Source organism: Amblyraja radiata, chromosome 15, assembly GCF_010909765.2.
Source record: "Amblyraja radiata isolate CabotCenter1 chromosome 15, sAmbRad1.1.pri, whole genome shotgun sequence".
In the NCBI taxonomy this organism is placed as follows: domain Eukaryota; kingdom Metazoa; phylum Chordata; class Chondrichthyes; order Rajiformes; family Rajidae; genus Amblyraja; species Amblyraja radiata.
Genome location: NC_045970.1, coordinates 53,211,360 through 53,237,890, shown reverse-complemented (window position 1 = coordinate 53,237,890; position 26,531 = coordinate 53,211,360). Strand labels below are relative to the sequence as shown.

The window sequence follows — 26,531 nt, the reverse complement described above, 5'->3', positions numbered from 1 at the left end:
GGATGGTGAAGAGGAGCGGTAGGCAGTGCTGGAGGATGCGGAGGATAGGGATAGGAAAGGTGAGGCGCAGTTGGGGGAGGATTGCCATGACTCGCGGCACAACGGGGATCTCTGGTGTCACAGCGGGCCCCCAGCCTTGCCTGCGCAGTTGGGGCTATGGGTGAGTGGTGGAATATTGCGTTGGGGGACGGGGCCCAACAGGTCCCACTTGGTCTAGATTCAGATTAGAATCCTTCTACACACATTCTGAAGAAGTGTCCTGACCTGAAATGTGATTTATCCATGGACTTTCTCCAGAGATGATGGCTGACCCAATAAGTTACACCAGTACTTTGTCTTTTCAAAGTAAACCAGCATCTATGGTTCCTTCTATTCATCAACTGGTATAAAATGGCCAAAGGTATGTGAGCAATAACTATGACTGCACCGGGAAGCAGCACCAACTGTGGTAGACCACACTGCACAATTGCATGGGTAAAAAATGTAAATTACTTTCATAAGCATTACAAGCAAACAATTAACATCCATTAGTTTCTGCACCACCCCCCCCCCCCCCCCACCCCCGTACCCCGTCCCTCAGAATTTGAGGGGCAGGAATATTAACCAGTTCTCATTGTATCCTTCACGCAGCAATAAATACATTTTTTGGATAAGGGAAGAAGCTTCTTCCACCTAGCTGACACATGGGGCAGTGGAGGTAAACAGCAGAGATGCATTCAGAGGAAGCTCACCAATTAAATGCCCACAGAAAGAATTTCACGTTTCAGGGCATATGACAATAAAACTCTTGACACTTGAACTGTTTCTTCTCCATAAACGCTGCCTGACTGGCTGTGCATCTCCAGCATTTCCTGCCACACCCCCCCCCCCCCCCCCCCATTTCAAATCTGCTTCAACACATCTTCTCTTCTAAATTTTATCTATTGCAGACCGAAGGATATGAGAACTGGTTGATAACTGTAAAATACTGGGACTATGGGCTGTGTCTCACATCTAACCACCCACACTCATCTATTAACTCAAGGGCTCCAAGCCATTTCTAAGCCCATGCCCTCATTCATCGGATAACTCTATGGATCCTGGACCCTTGCCAACTGTCTTTGTCCGCAGCTTATGACATTCACTTGGTTCTCTCCACCCTCCCATTCCCTGTCATGTCAAGCACACTTGTTTACTCACTCTGTACCGATGAAGAGTATTTGACCCAAATCTCCTGTTGTCTCCACAGATGCTTTGCTAAGTAATTCCTTTTTAGGAAACATATGACATAGAAACATAGGTTCAGGAGTAGGTCATTCGGCCCTCCTAGCCAGCACCGCCATTCAATATGATCATGGCTGATCATCCAAAATCAGTACCTTGTTCCTGCTTTTCCCCCATACCCCTTGATTCCTTTAGCCCCAAGAGCTAAATCTAACTTTAATTCTGATCTTTTTGGTTACAGATTTCCAGCATCTATAGTTTTAAGATGTGCAAGACCAGGTGAGATGGGAGGAAAATACATTAAGTGCTGAAATTACTCAGCAGGTCATGCAGATCTCTGGCGAACACAAATGGGTCACGTTTCAGGTCAGGACACTTTTTCTGACTGATTGACTGATTGTGGGGGAGGGAGGAGAGGTGGAGAGGGCAAGGGGAGGGTGGGGGTTTAGTTAGATGTTACATGAAAATGGAGAATTAAATGTTCATGCCGTTGGGTTGTCAGCTACCCAAGCGGAACACAAAACGCTATTCTGCCATTTTGTGTGTAGCCTCACCGATGGGAGGCTGGTGCAGAGCAGCAGGGACTACGCTAGGACCTCTCTTTCTACTGCACATTCGGGGTACTGCAGAGGCATTACGGACTTCAGACAGAATATTTAAAACACAACCGATTTATTTTACACAGATCCAGGACTTTCACACTCCAACTCAAGTTACAGGTTTTAATAACATCAGCAGAAACGGAACCCAACTCTGCCCAGCGACCAAGGACCAATGTTGAAATCCTGGGCGCGAAGAGCAGCCTCAGACTCCGACGCCGCACCGAGGCCTCGGCAGCGGCAGTCGTTTAAATATTCCGCGGTTGGTTAGGTTTTCTTGTTGGCGTGGATTCGCCGGTGCTTGTGCAGGTTGGACAACTGGGTGAAGCCCTTCCCGCACACGGGACAGATGTACGGCCTCTCGCCGGTGTGGACACGCTGGTGGGTCACCAAGGTGCTGGAGCGGTTGAAGCCCTTGCCGCACACGGAGCAGGTGAAGGGCCTCTCGCCGGTGTGGATGCGCTGGTGGATCTGCAGGTTGTACAGCTGGGTGAAGCGCTTGCCGCACTCGGAGCAGGTGAAGGGCCTCTCGCCGGTGTGGGTGCGGCGGTGGAGGTTGAGGCTGGACGAGCGGCCGAAGGTCTTGCCGCACTCGGAGCAGATGAAGAGCCTCTCCTTGGCAGGAGCCCGGCGTCGTCTGCGGATCACCACGGGTGGCGGTGGAGTGAGCTCCTTGGCGGGCTCAGCGTCGTCGGCCGGCTTCTCCTCGGTGTGCACCCGCTGGTGCTTCTGCAGATGGGACAACTGGTTGAAGCCCTTCCCACACTCGGAGCAGTTGAAGGGCCGCTCGCCGGTGTGGATGCGCTGGTGGGTCTGCAGGTTGGACAGTTGGGTGAAGCCCCTCCCGCACTCGGAGCAGACGAAGGGCCTCTCGCCCGTGTGGATGCGCTGGTGAATGACCAGGCTGGATGCCCGGCTGAAGCCCTTCCCGCATTCGGAGCAGATGGATGGCCGGACCCGATTGTGGACCCGCCGGTGCGACTGCAGGTGGGACGACTGGTTGAAGCCCCTGCCGCAGTCGGCGCAGATGAACGGCCTCTCCCCGGTGTGGATCCGCTGGTGCGACTGCTGGTGGGACAGCTGGTTGAAGCCCTTGCCACAGTCGGAGCAGGTGTACGGCTTCTCCCCGGTGTGGGCTCGCTCGTGGATGGCAAGCCGGGATGAGCGGCTGAAGCTCTTCCCGCAGGAGGTACAGATGAACGGCCGCTCGCCGGTGTGGATCTGCTGGTGTCGGAGGAGGATAGTCGAGTGGGTGAAGCCCTTGCCGCAATCGGCGCAGGTGAATGGCCTCTCGCCGCTGTGCAGCCGCCGGTGCCTCAGCAACCGGGTGGAATCGGTGAAACCCTTCCCACAATCAGCGCAGACGAACGGCCTCTCACCGGTGTGGAGCCGCTGGTGGGTCAGCAGGGAAGACAGCCGGGTGAATCTCTCGGCACAGACGGAGCAGGAGAAAGGCCTCTCCCCCGTGTGAATCTGCTTGTGTCTCAGCAGGTTGGTGGAATTAGTGAAGGCCTTCCCACACTCGGCGCAGGAGAACGGCCTCTCCCCGGTGTGAACCCGCTTGTGTTTAATCAGGTTGCTGGATTGCTTAAAGGTTTTCCCGCAGACAGAACAGTTAAACTGATTCATTGCTGTGGAGACAAGTGTGTTTTAAACAACAAGGTAAATCAACAAAACGCTTCCCAGATAGAAGGCAAGGAACATTCTCTGTAGATAAAATGCCGGAGTAACTCAGCGTGTCAGACAGCACAGTGATGTAGCAGTAGTGTTGCTGCCTCACAACACCGGTGACCCAGGTTCGATCCTGACTACGGATGCTGTCTATATGGAGTTTGTATGTTCTCCCCGCGACCACGTGGGCTTTCTCCGGTTTCGTCCCACACTCCAAAGACGTATAGATAAATTGTAAATTGTCCCGAGTGTGTAGGATAATGCTGGTATCCGGGGATTGCTGGGCGGCGCAGACATGGTGGGCCGAAGGGCCTATTTCCGCGCTGTATCTCTAAATTAAATAAAAAATCCCCGTAGAAAAGGAATCAATGACATTTCGGGTCGAATCCCTTCTTCAGAGACTTTAGACATCAGTCTGAAGATAGGTTTTCAGCTGAATTACTCCAACATTTTATGTCTATCTTCGCTGTACACCACCATTCGCAGTTCATTCCAGCACAAAGAAAATTATCTTCCCAACATCACGTGCAGGATGGCTGGGACCAAGTGTCTCTCCAATCAAGAGTTTACATCAATAACACACCCAACTGTGAAATATTGCTCACCTTCTTCGCCGTCCAGTGAATTAAAGCTCTTTCCACACCTTATCTTTACACCAAGTAATCAGAAGTGCTAGTTTGTAGGTTAATTAGCTTTTATAAAATTGTCCCTAGTGTGTAGGACAGAGCTAGAGTATGGGCGGTCGTTGGTCAGCTCACACTCAGTGGGTTGAAGGGCCTGTTTCCATACTATCCCTAAACTAACCTTCAGTCTTTTTTTTAGTGGATAGCAAGCACACAATACCTTTTCACTGTACACACGTTACAATAACAATAGTAGTTCCCTTTGGCACCACAAGTTTACAAGTTATAGGAGTAGAATTATGCCATTCGGCCCATCGAGTCTACTCCACCATTCAATCATGGCACCACTTTCAGGGGATCTGTGTATCTCCTGTGCCGCACTATCCTACACACTAGGGACAATTTTTGCCAACCTAATTAACTTTAAAAACTGCACGTCTTTGGAGTGCGGGAGGAAACCAGAGAACACTTAAGCTGTCACAACGAGAACATACAAACTCTGTACATACAGCACCTGCAGTCAGGATCAAATCCAGGTCTCTGGCACTGTAAGGCAACAGCTCTACCGCCACTGTGCCGCCCTAATCCCTATTACCGTTGTCACTCCAGGTTTGATCCTGACCGTGGGAGCTGCCTGTGTGGAGTTTGCTCGTTCTCCATGTGACAATGCAGGTTTCTTTTGGGTGCTGCAGTTTGCACATTGGTACATTACTGGACTGTTGTAAATTATACCTTGGTATGGGTTTGTGACAAATAGATTCATAGGGGAAGTGACAGGAAAGGGTGACATTGAATAAGGTAATCATATGGGGGAACATGGGTCACACAGGATTACTTCCCTGGGAGCTGGACTGGACCCAATATCTGACTAGGTCATTATAAGGTCATTGATCTATTCAATATATTTTTTTATAAACCACTAGTTTGTCCATACTCTAGACTGCTCTGTGCATTTATAGTCACCCACCTCAGAAGGATGCAATTGTATTGGAGAAAGGGCAGAAGGGATCCACCAAAACGTTGCCTGCGATGTGAGCATTTCAACGTGTGGAGGCTGGATGGGCTGGGATTGTTTCTTTTGGGAATCCTGACAGAGATACCAGATCCAGAGTGGCATACGTAGGGTAAAATAGTTGCGAGCTTTTCCCCTTTGCAGACGTCATAGGTTTAGGGTGCGGGGGTATAAAGGTTGAGAAAAGATCTATGGAAGAAGTTTTGCAGCCGAAATATTTGGAAACCGAATCCACTGCCTGGATTGGTGGTGGAGGCAGGAACTCTCACAAGCATCTGAATGAGCACCTTTCTAACCAATACAGAGATGGACAGGTTCTTCATAAGTTATGGGAGCAGAATTAGGCCATCCGGCCATCAAGTCTACTCTGCCGTTCAATCATGGCTGATCCATCTTTCCCTCTCAACCCCATTCTCCTGCCTTCTCCCCATAAGTCCTGACACTCATACTAATCAAGAATCTGTCAATCTGTGCCTTAGAAATACTCAAAGACTTGGCCTCCGCAGCCATCAGCGACAATGCATTCAACAGATTCACTATCCTCTGACTAAAGAAATTCCTCCCCATCTCCTTTCTATAGGTACATCCTTTTTATTCTGAGGCTATGGCCTCTGGACCTAGGGTGACGGAGGAACTGAAGGAAATTCACGTTAACCAGGAAATGGTGTTGGTAGACTGATGGGACTGAAGGCTGAAAAATCCCCAGGACCTGATGGTCTGCATCCCAGGGTACTTAAGGAGGTGGTTCTAGAAATTGTGGACGCATTGGTGATCATTTTCCAATGTTCTATAGATTCAGGATCAGTTCCTGTGGATTGGAGGGTAGCTAATGTTATCCCACTTTTTAAGAAAGGAGGGAGAAGGGATAAGAGAGTAAGGTCAGGGCCAATTGCGAGCGGTGCGAGAGGGCAGGTGTATACCGAGGTCAAAAGTGTTGTATATGAATGCGTGAAGTATAAGAAATAAAGTGGACGAGCTTGAGGCTCAGTTAGAAATTGGCAAGTATGATGTTGTGAGAATTACAGAGACATGGCTGCACGAGGGCCAGGGCTGGGAACTGAATATTCAAGGGTATACCTATCGAAAAGACAGGCAAGTGGGCAGAGGGGGTGGGGTAGCTCTCTTGGTGAGGAATGAAATTCAGTCCCTTGCAAGGGGTGACACTGAAACAGATGTGGAGTCAGTATGGATAGACTAAGGAATCGTACGGGTAAAAAGACCCTAATGGGACTTATCTACAGGCCCCCAAACAGTGGTTTGGATATAGGGTGCAAGTTGAATCAAGAGTTAAAATTGCCATGTAGTAAAGGTAATGCTACAGTTGTTATGGGAGATTTCAACATGCAGCAGACTGGGAAAATTAGGTTGGAGCTGGACCCTTAGAAAGGGAGTCTGTGGAGTGCCTCCGTGTTGGATTCTTAACGCAGCTTGCCTCCGTGATGGATTCTTAAAGCAGCCTACCAGGGAGAAGGCAATTCTGGATTTAGTGTTATGTAATGAACCGGATTAGATAAAGGAACTTGAGGTTAAGGAGCCATTAGGAGGTAGTGACCATAATATGGTCAAGTTTAATCTACAATTGGAGAGGGAGAAGGTTAAATCGGAGGTGTCACTGTTACAGTTGAATAAAGGGGACTATGGAGCCATCAGGAAGGAGCTGGTCAAAGTCGACGATAGATACCCTAGCAGGAACAACAATGGCAGGTATTTCTGGGAATAATATAGAAGGTGCAGGATAAGTTCATTCCAAAGAGGAAGAAAGATTCCAAAGGGAGTAAGGGGCGACCGTGGCTGACAAGGGACGTCAGGAACTGTATAAAAATAAAAGAGAAGTACAACGTAGCAAAGATGAGCAGGTAGCAAGAAGATTGGGTAATGTTTAAAGAGCAACAGAAGATAACTAAAAAGACAATTGGGGGAGAAAATATGAGGTACGAAGGTAAGCTAGCCAAGAATATAAAGGAGGATAGTAAAAGCTTCCTTAGGTATGTGAAGAGGAAAAATAAAATAGTTAAGACCAAAGTTGGACCCTTGAAGACTGAAAAAAGGTGAATTTATTGTGGAGAACAGTGAAATGGCAGATGAGTTGAAAACTTTGGATCCGTCTTCACTAGGGAGGGCACAAACAATCTTCCTGATGTATCTGAGGTGCCGGAGGAACTGAAGGAAATCCACATTAGGCAGGAAATAGTGTTGGGTAGACTGATGGGACTGAAGGCTGATAAATTCCCAAGGCCTGACGGTCTGCGTCCCAGGGTACTTGAGGAAGTGGCTCTATAAATTGTGGATGCATTGGTGATAATTTTCCAATATTCTATAGATTCAGGATCAGTTCCTGTGGATTGGATGGTAGCTAATGTTATCCCATTTTTTAAGAAAGGTGGGAGAGAGAAAACAGGGAATTCTAGACCAGTTAGCCTGACAGAAGGTGGTGCAGAAGTTGCTGGAAGCAATTATAAAAGATGAAATAGCGGCATATTTGGATTGCAGTAACAGGATCGGTCCGAGTCAGCATGGATTTACGAAGGGGAAATCATGCTCGACAAATCTTCTGGAATTTTTTGAGGACGTAACTAGGAAAATGGACAAGGGAGAGTCAATGGATGTAGTGTACCTGGACTTTCAGAAAGCATTTGATAAGGTCCCACATAGGAGATTAGTGGGCAAAATTAGGGCACATGGTATTGGGGGTAGAGTGCTCACATTGGTTGGCAAACAGGAAACAAAGAGTAGAGATTAACGGGTCCCTTTCAGAATGGCAGGCAGTGACTAGTGGGCAAGGATCAGTGCTGGGACCACAGCTATTTACAATATACATCAATGATTTAGATGAAGGGATTCAATGATGCTATGAGAATGCAGGGTGACTTGGACAGATTGGGTGAGTGGGCATATGCAGTTTTATGTGAATAAATGTGGGGTTATCCACTTTGGTAGCAAAAACAGGAAGGCAAATTATTATCTAAATGGAGTCAAGTTGGGAAAGGGGGAAATACAACGGGATCTGGGGGTCCTTGTTCATCAGTCAATGAAAGTAAGCATGCAGATACAGCAGGCAGTGAGGAAAGCGAATGGCATGTTGGCCTTCATAACAAGAGGAGTTAAGTAAAGGAGCAAAGAGGTCCTCCTGCAGTTGTATAGTGCCCTAGTGAGACTACACCTGGAGTATTGTGTGCAGTTTTGCTCCCCTAATTTGAGGAAGGACATTCTTGCTATTGAGGGAGTGCAGCTTAGGTTTACAAGGTTAATTCCCAGTATGGCGGGACTGTCATATGCTGAGAGAATGGAGCAGCTGGACTGGTATACTCTGGAGTTTAGAAGGATGAGAGGGGATCTTATTGAAACGTATGATTATTAAGGGTTTGGACACGCAAGAGGCAGGAAACCCGATGTTCCCGATGATGGGGAGTCCAGAACTAGGGGCCACAGTTTAAGAATAAGGGGTAAGCCATTCAGAACTGAGATAAGGAAACACTTTTTCACACAGAGAGTTGTGAGTCTGTGGAATTCTCTGCCTCAGAGGGCAGTGGAGGCCGGTTCTCTGGATACTTGCAAGAGAGAGATAGATAGGGCTCTTAAAGATAGTGGAGTCAGGGGATATGGGTCGGAGGCAGGAGCAGGGTACTGATTGGGGATGAGCCATGATCATATTGAATGGCGGTGCTGGCTCGAAGGGCCGAATGGCCTACTCCTGCACCTATTGCCTATTGAGGGAGAAATTACAGACCAGTTAGCCTGACATCAGTGGTGGGGAAGATGCTGGAGTCAATTATAAAAAATGAAATAGCAGCACATTTGGATAGCAGTAACAGGATCAGCCCGAGTCAGCATAGATTTACAATGGGGTAATCACGCTTGACTAATTTTCTGGAATTTTTGGAGGATGTAACCAGGAAAATGGACAAGGGAGAGCCAGTGGATGTAGTGTACCTGGACTTTCAGAAAGCCTTTGATAAGATGCCACATAGGAGATTAGTGGGCAAAATTAGAACACATTAAGGGTGCTGACATGGATAGAAAATTGGTTGACAGACAGGAAACAAAGAGAAGGGATTAACGAGTCCCTTTCAGAATGGCAGGCCTGGTGCTGGGACCGCATCTATTTGCAATACACATTAATGATTTAGATGAAGGGATTAAAAGTAACATTAGCAAATTTGCAGATGACACAAAGCTGGGTGGCAGTGTGAACTATGACGAAGATGCTATGTGGATGCAGGATGACTTGGACAGGTTGGGCGAGTGGGCAAATGCAGTTTAATGTGGATAAATGTGAGGTTATCCACTTTGGTGGCAAGAACCGGAAGACAGATTATTATCAGAATGGTGTCAAATTAGGAAAATGGGATGTACAACAAGATCTGGGTGTCCTTGAACATCAGTCACTGAAAGCAAGCATGCAGGTACTGCAGGTAGTGAAGAAAGCTAATGGCATGTTGGCCTTCATAACAAGATGAGCTGTGTATAGAAGCAGAGGTCATTCTGCAGTTATACAGGGCTCTGGTGAGACCACACCTGGAGTATTGTGTGCAGTTTTGGTCTCCAAATTTGAGGAAGGACATTCTTGCTATTGAGGGAGTGCAACGTAGGTGCACAAGGTTAATTCCCGGATGGCTCGACTGTCATATGCTGAAAGAATTCCATCTGTCACTTCTTGGCCCACTCTTCCAACCTGTCCAAGTCCTTGTGCATACATCTTCGTATCTAGGTTCTTGATTAGTATGTCAAAGGCTATGGGGAGAAGGTAGGGGAATGGAGCTGAGAGTGAAAGATAGATCACCCATGATTGAATGGCAGACTCGAAGGACCTAATTCTGCTCCTATAACTTATGAACATAAAATGCAACTTATGTACCAAGTGTTGTTAAATGGAATTAGATGATTGGGTATTTGATGGTCAACGTGGACAGTGTGGGAATATTTATGTGTTTAGGTCTCCACTAATTCATACTCTTGTACTATTCGACATTCGTGTTTCTTCATGGGCCTTATTCATCGATTATACTTCTAAATGCTGCTGCCCATCCCTCTGTGAATTTAGTTTAAAACTGTTCCAAAGTGAACCTCTACTCAAAGATATTAGTCCTGGTCCCGTTTGAGATCTACTCTGTTGATTTAAGGGCTGAGAATCTCTGATATCTCTTCAGATGGGACAATCTAATTGAAGTACAGCATGTGGCAGTACGTACCTGCACAGAAAGTACCTGCACTCAAACGCGAATCAGATAATGGGCCAAGTGTGTTTTGTTCACAGTCGTCTCGAGTTGAATGAGCTGCCGAGCCTCGAGAAACCTCAGGGATGTCTTTGTGATCCTTCCTCTTCATTCCGTGCCACCCATTCCTGCAAAAATTAAAAAAGTTGACTTTGAATAACATTTTTTTTTTAAATTATCTACAATAGTAAATATATATATATTTTTTTTTTAAATAAGCGAAGTTCCTTCATTCATTTATCTTCCCCCCTCAAACGTCCTAAATTGATTCCCAGCCATCGATGCATTTTGGAGGGAAAGGTAAGGAGATGCAGCGGGAGCTCAATCATGGAGGAAGAAAGGGGAAATGCGGTGGTTGGATAATTAAAATGGATTACAGAAGAAATGCTGCAAAGGACTATCACTGGGCGGAGGAAGAGGTGAGGGGGACCGGGTGAGTCGCGGTGCAGCGGCCCGCGGCGTTTCTGGAGCCCGCACCGATTGTTCCCCCGGACGGTGGCCGCTCCTCAGGCCTCGCTGTTGATCAAAGTCATAGCCCTTCACTTCCGCTCCATCCCGGTCCGCCGCCCTTCCGCTGCCGCCCGCCGGACTTCCGTTTTCCCCCTTCTCCCCCCACCTCTCTCCCTGTGACCCGCATTGCGCATGCTCTGCCCCGCAGGCTGACTGGAACCTGGAGCTGCTGCCGTCCGTCCTCGCGGTTCCTGCCAAAGATCGATCCTATAGCAATAGGATCTTTGGTTCCTGCAACCCGCACCCGCTGTCGGGATCAAACCAGGGTCTCTGGCATTGTAAAGCAGGATTTCTGCCGCGATGGACTCTATACAGATTGCACTCTGCACCTTGGCTCACATTGTTATGGTCTGATTACGCAGTATAACTGATGAGTTGAGTGTTTATGGTATTTTACAACTGGAGAGCGGTTCTGAGCTACTATCTACCTCATTGAAAACCCTTGGATTATCTTTAATCGGACTTTATCTTGCACTAAACATTATTCCATTTATCATATACTGTACACCAATGGCTCCTGAGATATCTGACTGTGGAAAAAGCTTCAGCAGTTAACATGACCCAGGTAGAAATGGCTTAATTACCAAACGGCTCAATGGTATTCATGTATAATTACTGGGGTATTGTGTGCAGTTTTGGTCTCCTAATTTAAGGAAGGACATTCTTGCTATTGAGGAGTACTGAGTAGGTTCACCAAGTCTGAAGAAGGGTTTCGGCCCGAAACGTTGCCCATCTCCTTCGCTCCATAGATGCTGCTGCACCCACTCCAGCATTTTTGTGTACCTTCGATTTTCCAGCATCTGCAGTTCCTTCTTAATCATCAAGTTAATTCCCGAGATGACAGAACTGGGGTATGAGGAAAGGTCGACTGGGCTTGTATTCACTGGAATTTAGGATGAGGGGATCTTATAGAAACATAAATTATTTAAGGGATTGGACAGGCTAGATGCAGGAAAAATGTTCCCGATGTTGGGGGAGTCCAGAACCAGGCGTCACAGTTTAAGAATAAGGGTACGCCATTTAGGACTGAGATGACGAAAAGCTTCTTCACCCAGGGAGTTGTGAATCTGGAATTCTCTGCCACAGAAGGCAGTGGAGGCCAATTCACTGGATGTTTTCAAGAGAGAGTTCGATTTAGCTCTTAGGGCTAACGGAATCAAGAGATAAGGGGGAAAAAGCAGGAACGGGGTACTGATTTTGGATGATCAGCCATGATCATATTGAATAGCGGTGTTGGCTCGAAGGGGTGAATGGGCTACTCCTGCACCTATTTTCTATGTTTCTTTGAATCTGTGGAATTCATTGCCACAAAGACTGGTGGCCAAGACATTGGGGATTTTTGAAAGTGGAGATTGCTAGGTTATTGATTAATAAGGGCATCAAAGGGAGTTTAGGGTTGTGAAGGTAAAATAAATCAGCCATGATCGAATGGTAGAGCAGAGTTGATGGACTGAATTGCCTAATTCTATTCCTATGTTTTATGATTGTTTTCTTGTGAATGAAGCCATTTCTACCTGGGTCATGTTAACTGCTGAAATTTTTTCCACAGTCAGATATCTCAGGTGTGTGTTTCACCATCTTACCAAACACTTTATCATTTGCAAACGTTCCTCAAGCTGATAGTTTAGAGATACAGTGTGGAAACAGGCCCTTCGGCCCACCGAGTCCGTGCCAACCAACAATCCCCCATACACCAGTTCCATTTTACACACTAGGGACAATATACAGAAGCCATGGGGATTGAGTGAATAAATGAATTATACTTTAATATCACGTATGACATGTCACAGCAGGTTCTGTTTACAAAGAACCGCCACATACAAGGCGCAAACAAAGTTGAAGCCATGTTTCTGGGAATTGAGAATAAAAATGCGGCATTGCTTATTCATGCAATATTGGAAAAAGGCTACATCATTTTTAAAAAAACGTTAAAAACTGTTCTGGGATGCAAGGAACTGCAGCTGTTGGAATTTGACGCAAAACATAAAGTGCTGGAGGAATTCAACAGGTCAGGCAGCATCTGTGGAGGGAATTCAAATTCCAACATTAGCAGTTCCTTGTGTCCACAGAATAGTTATAAAGCAGTTTATGGCAAGATGCTTCGACTGGCTTTGTTCCTACAGCATCTTGGGTTTTTTTAATAACTGTTCTCTCAGGTGGATGCCTGAAATACTGAATGATTGAGTGAGTGAGTGAGTGAGTGAGTGAGTGAGTGAGTGAGTGAGTGAGTGAGTTTGTTTATTGGCCAAGTATTCGCATACAAGGAATTTGCCATTCTGCAAATTCTGATGAAGGTTTGGGCATTAAAAGTCAGGAACACGGGTCAATGCTTATCCCTCGAGGAACATTGTAAATCAAGCTCATCTCTTAGATGCTGCCTGACACACTGAGGATTTCCTTTGTAATTTTATTTTATAAATAATGTTATCTGACTGTGCTCACAGTGCTTGGGAGTGTATTTTTGCAGATTAACTGATGTTTTTCAATTCATCCCAATGTTTTGCTTGCTGCCGAGGATGGCCACAAAAGATCCTGCAGCTCTATTTCAAGGAGTCTCTTCACCTGGTGCCCTGATACTATTTAGCCTTCTGCGTAGGAAGGGACTGCAGATACTGGTTTAAACCAAAAATAGATACAAAAACTTGGAGTAACTCAACGGGTCAGGCAGCATCTCTGGGAAATTAGAATCCCGAGGAAAATTAGAAAGGGAAGATTTCCCTTTCCCCTGACTGTCCAAAGAAAGGTCTTGACCTGAAACATCACTGATCAGGGCCTCGCAGGTAGAAGCGGCCGACGGAGCCCGAGGCTGGGGCCCGGGTTAGCAAGAGGGTGGAGTGAAGTGGGGCGTTGACAGTGACGGGGCCTCGGCGGTGGTGAAGCCTCACGGGTCGACCCACAGAGGATGAGAGTGTGGAGGACCACCGTGAGGGGGAAGGTGAAGAACACTGGAGGACCCAGCATGGGGAGACCATCGTGAGCATGGAGGTGGGGGTTGAACATTGGACAATGGGTGGGGGGGCAACGGGCAATGGGGACCCGGCATGGGGGGAATGCTGGGTGGGTGGGGGACAAAAGGGGGAGCCGGCGACGCTTTGTAACTTTGTCAATGCAGTAGGTGGCTGCTATTTGTATACATTGTGTAGGCAAGCGAAGAATCTCACTGTGCCTAGTCACATGTGACAATAAAGTATTCCAATTCCTTTTCTCCAGAGGTGCTGCTTGAGTTACTCCAGCTTTTTATGTCCATCTTCACTATTTGGCCTTCATTCACTTTCATGCACATTTGGACAGCAGTAACAGGATCGGTCCGAGTCAGCATGGATTTATGAATGGGAAATCATGCTTGACTGATCTGAAGCTCTGTAACTAGAAAAAATGGGCAAGGGAGAGCCAATGGATGTAGTGTACCTGGACTTTCAGATAGCATCTGATAAGGTCCCACATAGGAGATTAGTGGGCAAAATTAGGGCATATGGTATTGGGGGTAGAGTGCTGATATGGATAGAAAATTGGTTGGCAGAGAGCAGGGATAACGGGTCCCTTTCAGAATGCAGTTTAATGAGGATAAATGTGAGGTTATCCACTTTGGTAGCAAAAACAGGAAGGCAGAATAACTATCTAAATTGTGTCAAGTTGGGAAAATCGGAAGTACAATGGGATCTGGGGGGGGTCCTTGTTCATCAGTCAATGAAAGTAAGCATGCAGGTACGGCAGGCAGTGAAGAAAGCGAATGGCATGTTGGCCTTTATAACAAGAGAAGTTGAGTATAGGAGCAAAGAGGTCCTTCTGCAATTGTAGACACCACACCTAGAATATTGTGTGCCGTTTTGGTCCCCTAATTTGAGGAAGGACATTCTTGCTATTGAGGGACTGCAGCTGAGGTTTACAAGGTTAATTCCCTGGATGGCGGGACTGTCATATGCTGAGAGAATGGAGCGGCTGGGCTTGTATACTCTGGAGTTTAGAAGGATGAGAGGGTATCTTATTGAAACATATACAATTATTAAGGGTTTGGATACGCTAGAGGCAGGAAACATGTTCCCGATGTTGGGGGAGTTCAGAACCAGGGGCCACAGTTTAAGAATAAGGGGCAAGCCATTTAGAACAGAGACGAGGAAACACTTTTTCTCACAGAGAGTTGCAAGTCTGTGGAATTCTCTGCCTCAGAGGGCAGTGGAGACCCCGGTTCTCTGGATACTTTCAAGAGAGAGCTAGATAGGGCACTTAAAGATAGTGGAGTCAGGGGATATGGGGAGAAGGCAGGAACGGGGTACTGATTGAGGATAATCAGCCATGATCACATTGAATGACGGTGTTGGCTCGAAGGGCCGAATGGCCTACTCCTGCACCTATTCTCTATTGTCTAAAGTAAATTTTCGAGTCAGCGACATGGAACCACTCAGGGTCTGAAGGGCATTTTATAAAATAAATTGTCACAATAGCTTCTAATGGGGTCCTCTTTAACCATAATTCTCAGCGCTCGGAAAGCACTCTATCACTGTGCATCGAGCCGGCGTCGGACTGCGGAAATGACGTCCCTGCACCTCCGGCCTTGGACGCGGAGGCCTCCGGCTGGGCGGCAGGTAGGAGCGGAGGGCCGGGCCGCGAGGATTGAAACCATAGGGGCCGGGCTCAGCCTGAAACCTAGCTCCTGTTGGGAAAGAATCAGCGCAAAGCACTGAAATACCGCGGGCCGTCGAGCGGGAGGCCCCCGTCCACACCCGCCTCCCCCCCCGCGGCCATTTTCTCCGCCGCGCCTCCCGATCGCTCGCCAGCCCCTTCCCAGGATCCTCTGCGCTCCCCGGTTGGGCGCATGCGTCCTGATAACGGCTGAACGGAATAGAGCGGTTTTTCCGGGGCGGGGGATTGTGGGGAAGCTAAGGCACCATTGATCAGAAGAGTCGAGGGATTTGTTGTTATTTGTCCCGTAACTGAATAATGATTTTTTTTTTAACCTCCAGCAGCACAACAGATATGTGAACGTAGTACTCGGTAGACACAATAATAAACAACAAATGCTCAATATATAAAAACATAGTGCAAAGACAAAAACAATGCTTTACGAGGATGTTGCCAGGACAAGAGGATTTGAGCTATGGGGAGAGGTTGAGTAGGCTGGGTCTCTATTCCTTGGAGCGCAGGAGGATGAGGGGTGATCTTATAGAAGTGTACAAAACCATGAGAGGAATAGATTGGGTAGATGCACAGAGTGTCTTGCCCAGAGTAGGGGAATCGAGGACCAGAGGACATAGGTTCAAGGTGAAGGGAAAAGATAGGAAACTGAGGGATAATTTTTTCACACATAGGGCGGTGGGTGTATGGAACAAGCTGCCAGATGAGATAGTTGAGGCTGGGACTATCCCAATGTTTAAGAAACAGTTAGACAGGTACTTGGATGGGATAGGTTTGGAGGGAGTTGGACCAAGCGCAGGCAGGTGGGACTAATGTAGCTGGGACAAGTTGGCCGGTGTGGGCGAGTTGGGCTGAAGGGCCTGTTTCTACACTGTATCTGTCTATGACTATGACTAATGCTCGCAAATCCCTAGTGCAATTAAGGCAGTATGTAGTTAGTAGTTTAGTTGGATTTCCTATTGTTTATTCGTCTGATGGTTGTTGTGAAGTAGCTGCTCCTGAACCTGCATGTTACAGGCTTTAGGCTCGTATACCTTTTTTTCCGAGCAGCATCTCTGGAAAAAAGGAATAGGTAATGTTTCAGGTCGGAACACAGAGAGTGGTGAATCTCTGGAACTCTCTGCCACAGAAGGTAGTTGAGGCCAGTTCATTGGCTATATTTAAGAGGGAGTTAGATGTGGCCCTTGTAGCTAAAGGGATCAGGGGGTGTGGAGAGAAGGCAGGTACAGGATACTGAGTTGGATGATCAGCCATGATCATATTGAATGGCGGTGCAGGCTCGAAGGGCCGAATGGCCTACTCCTGCACCTATTTTCTATGTTTCTATGGAACCCTCCTTCAGACATTCTGACCAAATTCCTTTTCCCCGGAGATGCTGCCTGACCCGCTGAGTTATTCTAGCTTTTTGTGACTAACTTCGGTACAAACCATCATCTGCAGTTCTTTCCCACACAATTTGTCTGATGCTACCCGCGTCATGGCTCCAGGTAAACCACAGATTCATACAGCACCGAAACGGGCCTTTTGGCCAAACCCATCTATGCCAAACGAGATACTCCATTTAAGATAGTCCCTTTTCCTAAGTTTGGCCCGTATGCCTCGAAACCTCTCCTATTCATGTACCTATCCATGTCATTTAAATGCCATCATAGTATCTGCCTCAACTGCGTCCTTTGGCAGATCATTCCACTAAATGTTATTTACATTATTCCCTTTATCATGTATCTGTACACTGTGTATGGCTCGATTATAATCATGCATTGTCTTTCTGCTGAGTGGTTAGCACACAATAAAAGCTTTTCACTGTACCTAGGTACATGTGACATTAAACTGAACTAAACTGTTGTAGCCGGTGCGGGCGAGTTGGGCCGAAGGGCCGGTTTCCACACTGTATTACTCTATGACTCTAACTAAACTTTAGACTTTCGACTTACAGCACGGAAACAGGTCCTTCAGCCCAGCAAATCCGCGCCGACCAGTGATCACCCCGTACACTAGCACTATCCAACACACTAGGGACAATTTAGTTTTTTTTAACCGAGTTTGGGAGGAAACAGGAGCACCCCGAGAAAGCCCACATGTTTACAGGGAGAACATACAAACTTTGTACAAACTGCACTCGTAGTCAGGTTCGCACCCGGTTATCTGGCGCTGTATGGCAGTAACTCTACCGCTGATCTGCCGTGCACCCACCACCCCCCCGAGTGAAAATGTTGCACCGCAGATTCGTTAGAAGTATTTTGTGGGTGTTTTTTCTGAGAATTCTCTTTTCCTGTTAAATCCAATTCACAGGGCGTCAATGATGGACGATTTGGAAATGGGAAGCACTCTCCCGGACCTGCCGGAGTTGCCCTGTCCTCTGGGATCTGGACACCTTCGACCTTCGGACGTGGAAGTGGGAAACTGTGACCGCGTTGAGGAGGGAGGGTTCAGATGCTCCGAGTGCAGCCGTGGATTCAGCCGGGCCTCCGGGCTGTCGAGGCATCGGTGCTGCAGTAGCGGTGAGAAGCCCTGGAAGTGCGAGGACTGCGGGAAGTGCTTCAGTTACCCGTCACGGCTGGAGATGCATCGGCGCAGCCACACCGGCGAGAGACCGTTTGCCTGCTCGGTGTGCGGCAGGGGCTTTGCCTACTCGTCGCACCTCGCCCGGCACCAGAGGGTGCACACGGCCGACAGGCGGGTCATCTGCTCCCTGTGTAAGGGGGCCTTCGCAGACCTCTCCAGCCTCCTCGCCCACCAGCGGATCCATACCGGGGAGAGCCCCTTCACCTGCTCCCGTTGCGGGACGGGCTTCACCTGCCCGTCCCACCTCCGCCGGCACCAGCGGGCTCACACTGGCGAGCGGCAGTTCACCTGCTCCCTGTGCGGGACGGCGTTTAGCCACCGCTCCATCCTCCTCCGGCACCAGCGGGCACACGGCGGTGAGCGTCCGTTCACCTGCCCCGAGTGCGGCAAAGGCTTCACCCGCTCGTCCAACCTGCTGGTTCACCGGCGGGTCCACACCCGCGAGCACATGTTCGTCTGCCCCGACTGCGGGAAGGGCTTTGCCTTATTGTCCTACCTTCTGGCACACCGGCAGGATCACGCCGGAGAGCAGCCCTTCGAATGCCCAGAGTGCGGCCGGAGCTTCGGCTGCTCCTCCGGCCTCCTGGCACACCGGCGGCTCTACGGCGGCGACATGCCGTTCATCTGTGACGTCTGCGGCAAGACGTACGCCAGCACCTGCCACCTCCTCGCCCACCGGCGGCACCACAGTGGCGAGCAGCCCTTCTCATGCTCTGAGTGTGACGAGGACTTCGGGACCTTGTCCAGTCTCTGGGTTCACCAGCGAGTCCACAAGTAATTACTGCACCCGGGGCTAGTAACTGTGCGCCATCTCGGGGTTTCTGTTTGTGTTAATAATCCTCTAACTCTGGGATGGAGATCAGTTTTCCAGCTGTATGGCAAATAATTGTGCAACCATGGACAATGGTATAAAGGTAAACAGCAAAGAAGCAAACTCTTCGTCCCAACTCGTTCATGCCGACCAAGATGCCCCACCTAAGCCAGTCCCATATGCCCACATTTGGTTCATATCCTTCGAAATACAGCATAGAAACAGGCCCTTTGACCTAACTGGTCCATGCCAACTGAGATGCCACACTTAAGCTAGTCGCATTGCCGCATTTGGCCCATATCCTTTGAAATACAACATGGAAACAGGCCCTTCGGCCCAACTAGTCCATGCCGACTGAGATGCCCCACCTAGGCTAGTCCCATTTGCCAGTGTTTAGCCCATATGCCTCTAAACCATTTCTATAGTTATGGTGGTAAATCTGTGGAATTCATTGCGGTGAATGCCAAGTCATTGGGTATTTTCAAATTGGAGAATGATAGGTTCTTGATTAGTAAGTGTGACAAAAGTTATGGGGAGAACGCAGCAGAATGAGAGGGAAAAATAGATCTGCCATGATCGAATGGCGGAGCAGGGAGCAAACTCGATGGGCCAAATGGCCTAATTCTGCTCCTTTGTCTTATGATCTTATCCATGTATTATCCATGTATCTTTTAAATGTTGTTGTTATACCTGCCTCAACTACCTCTTCTGGCAGCTCGTTCCATGTACTCACCACCCTCCGAGTAAAAGGTTGCCCCTCAGATTCCTATTAAATCTTTCTCCTCTCACCTTAATCCTAGGTCCTCTGGCTCTTAATTCCCCTACCCTGGGTAAAATATTATGTGCATTTACCCTATTCATTTCCTTATAATGTTATGCACCTCTATAACATCACCCCTCATCCACCTTTTAGGGCAGCACAGGGGACATTATCTCCATGGTGCAGAGTTCAGCTTACTTTTGAGATACAACGTTGAAACGGGCCCATCAGAGTTCCCGCTGACCAGTGATCACCTCTGTACATTAGCACTATCTTACACACTCTGGACAATTTGCAATTTTACCAAAACTAATTAACCTACAAACCTGTACATCTTTACAGCGCGGGAGGGACCGGAGCACCTGGAGAAAACCCATGCGGACACAGGGAGAAGGTACAAACTCCGTACAGGCAGCACCCATAGTCAGGATCGAACCCGGGTCTCTGGTGCTGTAAAGCAGCATCCCTATCGCTGTGCCACTGTGTGGCCCCAAGACATTGGGTCTTTTTAAAGCGGAGATTGATTGGTGCTTGATTAGGAAGAGCGTCAAAGGGGAGGAGGCAGGAGAATGGGGTTGAGAGGTCGGGTGCTGCAGGGAGGGTAGAGGGAAATGGATGACCGTCTACCCCAACTATGCCTCTCATCATTCAATCAGGTCTCCCCACAGCCTCCAAAACTCCACAGAAAACAATCCAGGTTTGTCCAACCTATCTCCTTGTAGCTAATACAGGTTCATCACCGATTTTCCGGCATCCTTGGTTCCAGAGCCCTTCTGAATTATCCGTTGTGCTTGGCCAACCAAAGCAGGCCATGGAAAAACGGATCAGTTCCGGCAGGGCTGGAGTTCCAGAGCCCCGGCCACAGGGAACAAATTAAACCCACCAGTCGGCGGCAGAAGTCCCAAAGAGGTCGAATCAGGCCTACGTTTTCATGGGGACTTTCTGGGGGTATTTCAAGGTCAGTTTATTGTACCAATTAAGGTGTGCTCTCGTAATTTTGTCTGAATTAAAATAGGTGCGGACCACCAGAAGGCTGGAAAATCAGTGGTGGACCTTTACCTTCTCATGAAGGCAGCACTTGGTAAACCACTTCTGCACCCTCTCCACAGCCTCCACAATCTTCCTGTAATTATTATATTAATAAGTATTATATGTTGTATATGTGTATTGTGTTTACAGGCCTGTAATGCTGCTGCAAGTAAGAATTTCATTGTACTGTCGTCTGTAGATATCGTAGATATCACAATTAAACACTTCCCTCTTGAATGTATAGCACTTATTTTTTACAGTACGATTCTAGTCATGTATCAACCAAAGAGCTGAAAGAAGAGTCGGGACGAAGAAAGCAACAATTTAACTTGCCAATTTGATTTAAGACAAAGGAACTTGTTTTATTAAAGCAACACACATTTTCAACAAATAAAAACCTTGCTTATAAACACCAAATTTACATTGACGTGCAGTTACCACAACTGGCATTTATGGGATTGGGCAAGAACCCAGTCCAGGCCATTCGGCCCTGGCCACCTGCTCCCACAATCGTTCAGTGTCTGGGTTGGGCTGAGCGGAGTCGAGAACCAAGAGGTGGGGGGGAGCCGAGAACAAATAGGGACACACAGCGGGGTGGAGGACAAAGAGGATCTGACTGCCAAAAGCTTGTTGATCTCAGTACAGAAGTCTAAAAGAGTTAAGCCCCTGTCCCACTTAGGAAACCTGAACGAAAACCTCTGGAGACTTTGCGCCCCACCCAAGGTTTCCGTGCGGTTCCCGGAGGTTGCAGGTAGTGGAAGCAGGTAGGGAGACTGACAAAAACCTCCGGGAACCGCACGGAAACCTTGGGTGGGGCGCAAAGTCTCCAGAGGTTTCCGTTCAGGTTTCCTAAGTGGGACAGGGGCATAAGATAGGAACTGCATGTAAAGTGAATCTACGCCAACCATCGAACACCCATTCATACCAGTTCTAGTTATCCCACTTTCTCATTCCCTCCCTGCAAACTAGGGGTAATTCACACAGGTCGATTAATCTTCAAACCTGCACATCTTTGGGATGTGGGAGGAAACCCACGCGGTCATAGCGGGAATGTGCACACACAGACAGCAGGAGGTCAGGAGCAAACTGGGTTGTCAGGCGCTGATGCAGAGGCTCACTAGCTGCGCCACTCTGCCGCGCTAGAAGCTCAAACATTTGTTACCGTCTCACATTTATTCTAAGTGTTTAAGAAAGAACTGCAGATGCTGGAAAATCGAAGGTACACAAAAATGCTGGAGAAACTCAGCGGGTGCAGCAGCATCTATGGAGCGAAGGAAATAGGCAACGTTTCGGGCCGAAACGTTGCCTATATCCTTCGCTCCATAGATGCTGCTGCACCCGCTGAGTTTCTCCAGCATTTTTGTGTACCGTCTCACATTTATTCTAACCTTGGCGACCTTTAGGTAGTAAACACTGCCCAGTCCATCTTCGGCTCTGACCTTCCTTCCATCGAGGGGATTTATTGCAGTCGCTGCCTCAAAAAGGCTGGCAGTATCATCAAAGACCCACACCATCCTGGCCACACACTCATCTCCCTGCTACCTTCAGGTAGAAGGCACAGGAGCCTGATGACTGCAACAACCAGGTTCAGGAATAGCTACTTCCCCACAGCCATCAGGCTATTAAACCTGGCTCGGGCAAAACTCTGGTTATTAATAAACCATTTTCTGTTATTTGCACTCTAAATCAGTTTATTTTTCATGTGTGTATATATTTGTATTATGGTATATGGACACATATGTTTTGTAGCAAATGCCTACTATGTTCTGTATGCTGAAGCAAAGCAAGAATTTCATTGTCCTATACAGGGACACGACAATAAACTCACTTGAACTTGAACTTTAACCCTGCATTTGTCCCCCTAGAATTGTCACCTGGTTAAACACCCTAACACTGTATCTCTAAACTAAACTTTCTGGCCCGTTAATCGCCCACACACACTCTGGCATCTCAGCAGTTGCGATGTTTGTATGTTCCGTCCACGGAGCATAAGTTCATAAATTCTCGGAGCAGAATTAGGACATTCGGCCCATCAAGTCTACTCCGCCATTCAATCACGGCTGATCTACCTTTCCCTCTCAACCCCATTCTCCTGCCCTCGACCCATAACTCTCCCAACCGAGCTCCGCGAACCGGCCCGTTCGCGGAGAGCCGCGGGACTGACTACCATCACCCGGTGGGGTAACAACATATCGCCTCAGCGCAGAGGGAGAATGAGGAGGGAAGAGACAGTGACTTTAAGACTTTTGCCTCCATCACAGTGAGGAGGTACCTGGTGAACTCACTGTGGTGGATGTTAATTTGTGTTTATTGTGTGTTTTGTTGTTTATTATTATATGTATGGCTGCAGGCAACGACATTTCGTTCAGACCGAAAGGTCTGAATGACAAATAAATGATCTAATCTAATCTACTAATCAAGAAGGAGCAGTTAAAGCTTCGTCCCCATGTGGACGCGCCGGTGTTTCTGCAGTTTGGAGAACTCAATGAATCCCTTCCCGCACTCGGAGCAGGCGAACGGCCTCACGGCGCTGTGAACCCGCTGGTGTTTGAGCAGGTAAGAGGAGATGGTGAATCCCTTCCCGCACTCGGAACAGGTGAAGGGTCTCTCCCCGGTGTGGACCCTCCGGTGGCTCAGCAGTCCGGACGATTCTGTGAATCCCTTCCCGCACTCCGAGCAGGTGAACGGCCTCTCTCCAGTGTGGACCCTCTGGTGTGCGAGCAGATGGGACAACTGGGTGAAGCCTTTCCCGCACTCAGAGCAGGCGAAGGGTCTCTCCCCGGTGTGGACCCGCTGGTGCTTCAGCAGGTTGGATGAGCGGCTGAAGCCCATGCCGCAGTCGGGGCAGGTGAAGGGCCTCTCACCCGTGTGGATGCGCTGGTGCATCAGCAGGTTTTTCGCCCAGCTGAACCTCATCCCGCAGTCTGGGCAGGTGAAGGGCCTCTCCCCGGTGTGGACTCGCTGGTGAGCCACCAGGACGGACGATCGGCTGAACCCCATCCCGCACTCGGAGCAGGTGAATGGCCTCTCCCCGGTGTGGACCCGCCGGTGGGTGAGAAGGGAAGACGACTGGGTGAAGCTCTTCCCGCACTCGGGGCAGGTGAAGGGCCTCTCCCCGGTGTGGACCCGCTGGTGCCGCTTCAGTTTAGTCGAGTGGGTGAAGCCCTTCCCGCAGTCTGGGCAGGGGAACGGCTTGTCGGCGGAGTGGAGCCGCTGGTGGCTCAGCAGCTGGGAATAATCGGCCAGACCCTTCCCGCACACGGGGCAGGTGAACGGCCTCTCAACGGAGTGGACCCGCTGGTGCATCACCAGGTAGGTCGACTGGGTGAAGCTCTTCCCGCACAGGGAGCAGGTGAACGGCCTCTCCCCGGTGTGGACCCTCTGGTGCTTCAGCAGGGAAGAGGACTGAGTGAAGCCCTTCCCGCACTCGGAGCAGGTGAACGGCCTCTCACCAGCGTGGACCTGTCGGTGGGTCAGGAGGTGGGAGGAGCGGCTGAACCCCTTCCCGCACTCGGGGCAGGTGAACGGCCTCTCCCCGGTGTGGACCCGCCGATGGGTCACCAGGTTGGACGAGCGGCTGAACCCCACGCCGCACTCCGTGCAGGTGAATGGCCGCTCCCTGGTGTGGACTCGCCGGTGGGTCACCAGGATGGAGGACCGGCTGAAGGACATGCCGCACTCGGAACAGATGAACGGCCTCTCCCCGCTGTGGACCCGCTGGTGGGTCGCCAGGTGAGACGACTGGGTGAAGCCCTTCCCGCACTCGGAGCAGCTGAACGGCCTCTCCCCCGTGTGGACCTGCTGGTGCCTCTTCAGGTTGGCGGACTGGGTGAAGCCCTTTCCGCACTCGGAGCAGGTGAACGGCCTCTCTCCGGTGTGGATCCGCCGGTGGATCATCAGCTGAGAGGAATTGGACAACCCTTTTCCACACTCTGAGCAAGTGACAGGCATCTCAAGCGTACTGCGGGGCACAGAAATGTTCACAAATCCTTGCCTCAGGAGCAACACAATTGTTTGATTCGTGTTGTGAAGCATTAGCAGAGTTGTGTACACGTTGATAAATCTGTGACCCACTTGCCAGACACAGAACAGGTAGCAGTCTCTCCCCACCGCGATGCAGAAGACCCATACAGTGACTAGAAAATATTTTGTTTTCAACCAGCAGAGATGTTTATCAGGGGGTGTTTAAGAAGGAACTGCAGATGCTGGAAAATCGAAGGTACACAAAAATGCTGGAGAAACTCAGCGGGTGCAGCAGCATCTATGGAGCGAAGGAAATAGGCAACGTTTCGGGCCGAAACCCTTCTTCAGGGGAACGTTTATCCACTCCTTCAGTTCAGTTTGGAGATGCAGCGTGGAAAGGGCACTACGGCCCACTGTGTCCTTGCTGACCAGCGATCACCCATTCGCACTAGTTCTATCCTACTCACCGGGCACAATTGACAGAAGCCAATCGACCTACAAACTTGCACATTTTTGGGATGTGGGAGAAAACCGGTGCACCCGGAGAAACCCACGGGGCCTGTGACTGAAAGGCAGCAACTCTCCCGCCAGGAAGTGGAGGAAGATGTATCTGGTTTCACTGCAGTTTGTTTCAATCGGATCTCAACCCCCCCCCCCCCCCCCCCCCCCCCCCACGTGTTGGTTTCCTTTGTGCTGCACTGTCTTCTCCAAGTGTGTCACGGTTTAAAGCTCCGTCCACTGTAACCTCTTCTACTTGAGCGTGAGGTCTCTCGGCCTCGCCAGACACATCGAGATCTCAGACGCGCATCAAGACTAACGTTCCTCTTCCCGTGGTTTTCCAGATCCTGGAATACGGGGCGACCCTGGCAGATGTGATGAGGTTCCCTCTTCTGATCCTGCCCCCTCCGTGCCCTGCAAAAGGAGTTCACAGAAGTTTTCACAGAAAAGGATAAAAACGCAGAACAAGTAGTTCTAGTTTCCTTGGTCAGCTGTGATTTATCTGATACCATTCTTGTCAGTGGGTCAGACAACATCTCTGGAGAAAAGGAATAGGTGATGTTTCAGGTTAAGAGACCCTTCTTCAGACGAAAGGTCTCGACCCGAAACATCAAGGATTTCTTTTCAAATCAAATTCCTCATATGTTGCAAAATATACTTGGCTAATAAAGTATGATTATGATCAACGCTTCTACTTCCTTGGAAGACTGGGAAGATTTGGTATGTCAATGAATAATCTCTTGAACTTCAATGCGCAGGCGGTAGAGAGCATATTGACTGGTTGCATTACACCTTGGTTCAACTACTCGAATGCCGAGGGTTGAAGGATTCCCTTATTAATCAAGAACTGATCAATCATTGCATTAAAAATACCCATTGACTTGGCCTTCACCGCCGCCTGTGGCATTAATTGTTTAGTATGGGTTTTACAGAGTATTATGTTTACATATCTGGTGTGCTGTTGCAAGTAAAAATGTAGTTTTCTGTTTCAGGTCACAATAGACAATAGGTGCAGGAGTAGGCCATTCGGCCCTTCGAGCCAGCACCTCCATTCACTATGATCATGGCTGATCATCAACAATCAGTACACCGTTCCTGCCTTCTCCCCATATCTCTTGACTCTGCTATCTTTAAGAGCTCCATCTAACTCTCTCTTGAAAGCATTCAGAGAATTGGCCTTTGCCTTCTGAGGCAGAGAATTCCACAGATTCACAACTCTCTGGGTGAAAACATTTTTCCTCATCTCCATTCTAAATGGCCTACCCCTTATTCTTAAACTGTGGCCCATGGTTCTGGACTCCCCCAACATCGGGAACATGTTTCCTGTCTCTAGCGTGTCCAATCCCTTAATAATCTTATGTTTCAATAAGATGCCCTCTCATCCTTCTAAATTCCAGTGCATACAACCCATTCTTTCAACATATGACACTCCCGCCATCCCG

The 26,531-nt window shown here is 48.8% G+C and overlaps 2 protein-coding genes across 2 annotated transcripts; one reads left to right on the top strand and one right to left on the bottom strand.

Moving 5' to 3' along the window:
* Positions 1–1,858: 1,858 nt before the first annotated feature.
* Positions 1,859–24,818, bottom strand: LOC116981451 (zinc finger protein 850-like). The gene is made up of 7 exons (XM_033034505.1): positions 23,587–24,818; positions 23,066–23,505; positions 20,659–20,722; positions 18,096–18,440; positions 15,519–15,661; positions 10,298–10,449; positions 1,859–3,433 (listed from the first exon to the last, which is right to left on the bottom strand). The coding sequence occupies exons 1-7, from the start codon at positions 24,661–24,663 to the stop codon at positions 2,070–2,072; spliced, it is 3,585 nt and encodes a 1,194-aa protein (XP_032890396.1). The 5' UTR covers positions 24,664–24,818; the 3' UTR covers positions 1,859–2,069.
* LOC116981547 (gastrula zinc finger protein XlCGF17.1-like) lies at positions 15,321–19,249 on the top strand. Its single transcript, XM_033034641.1, has 2 exons — positions 15,321–15,414; positions 17,756–19,249. Exon 2 carries the CDS (start codon positions 17,763–17,765, stop codon positions 18,804–18,806), a length of 1,044 nt encoding a protein of 347 aa, XP_032890532.1. The 5' UTR covers positions 15,321–15,414; positions 17,756–17,762; the 3' UTR covers positions 18,807–19,249.
* Positions 24,819–26,531: the final 1,713 nt, after the last annotated feature.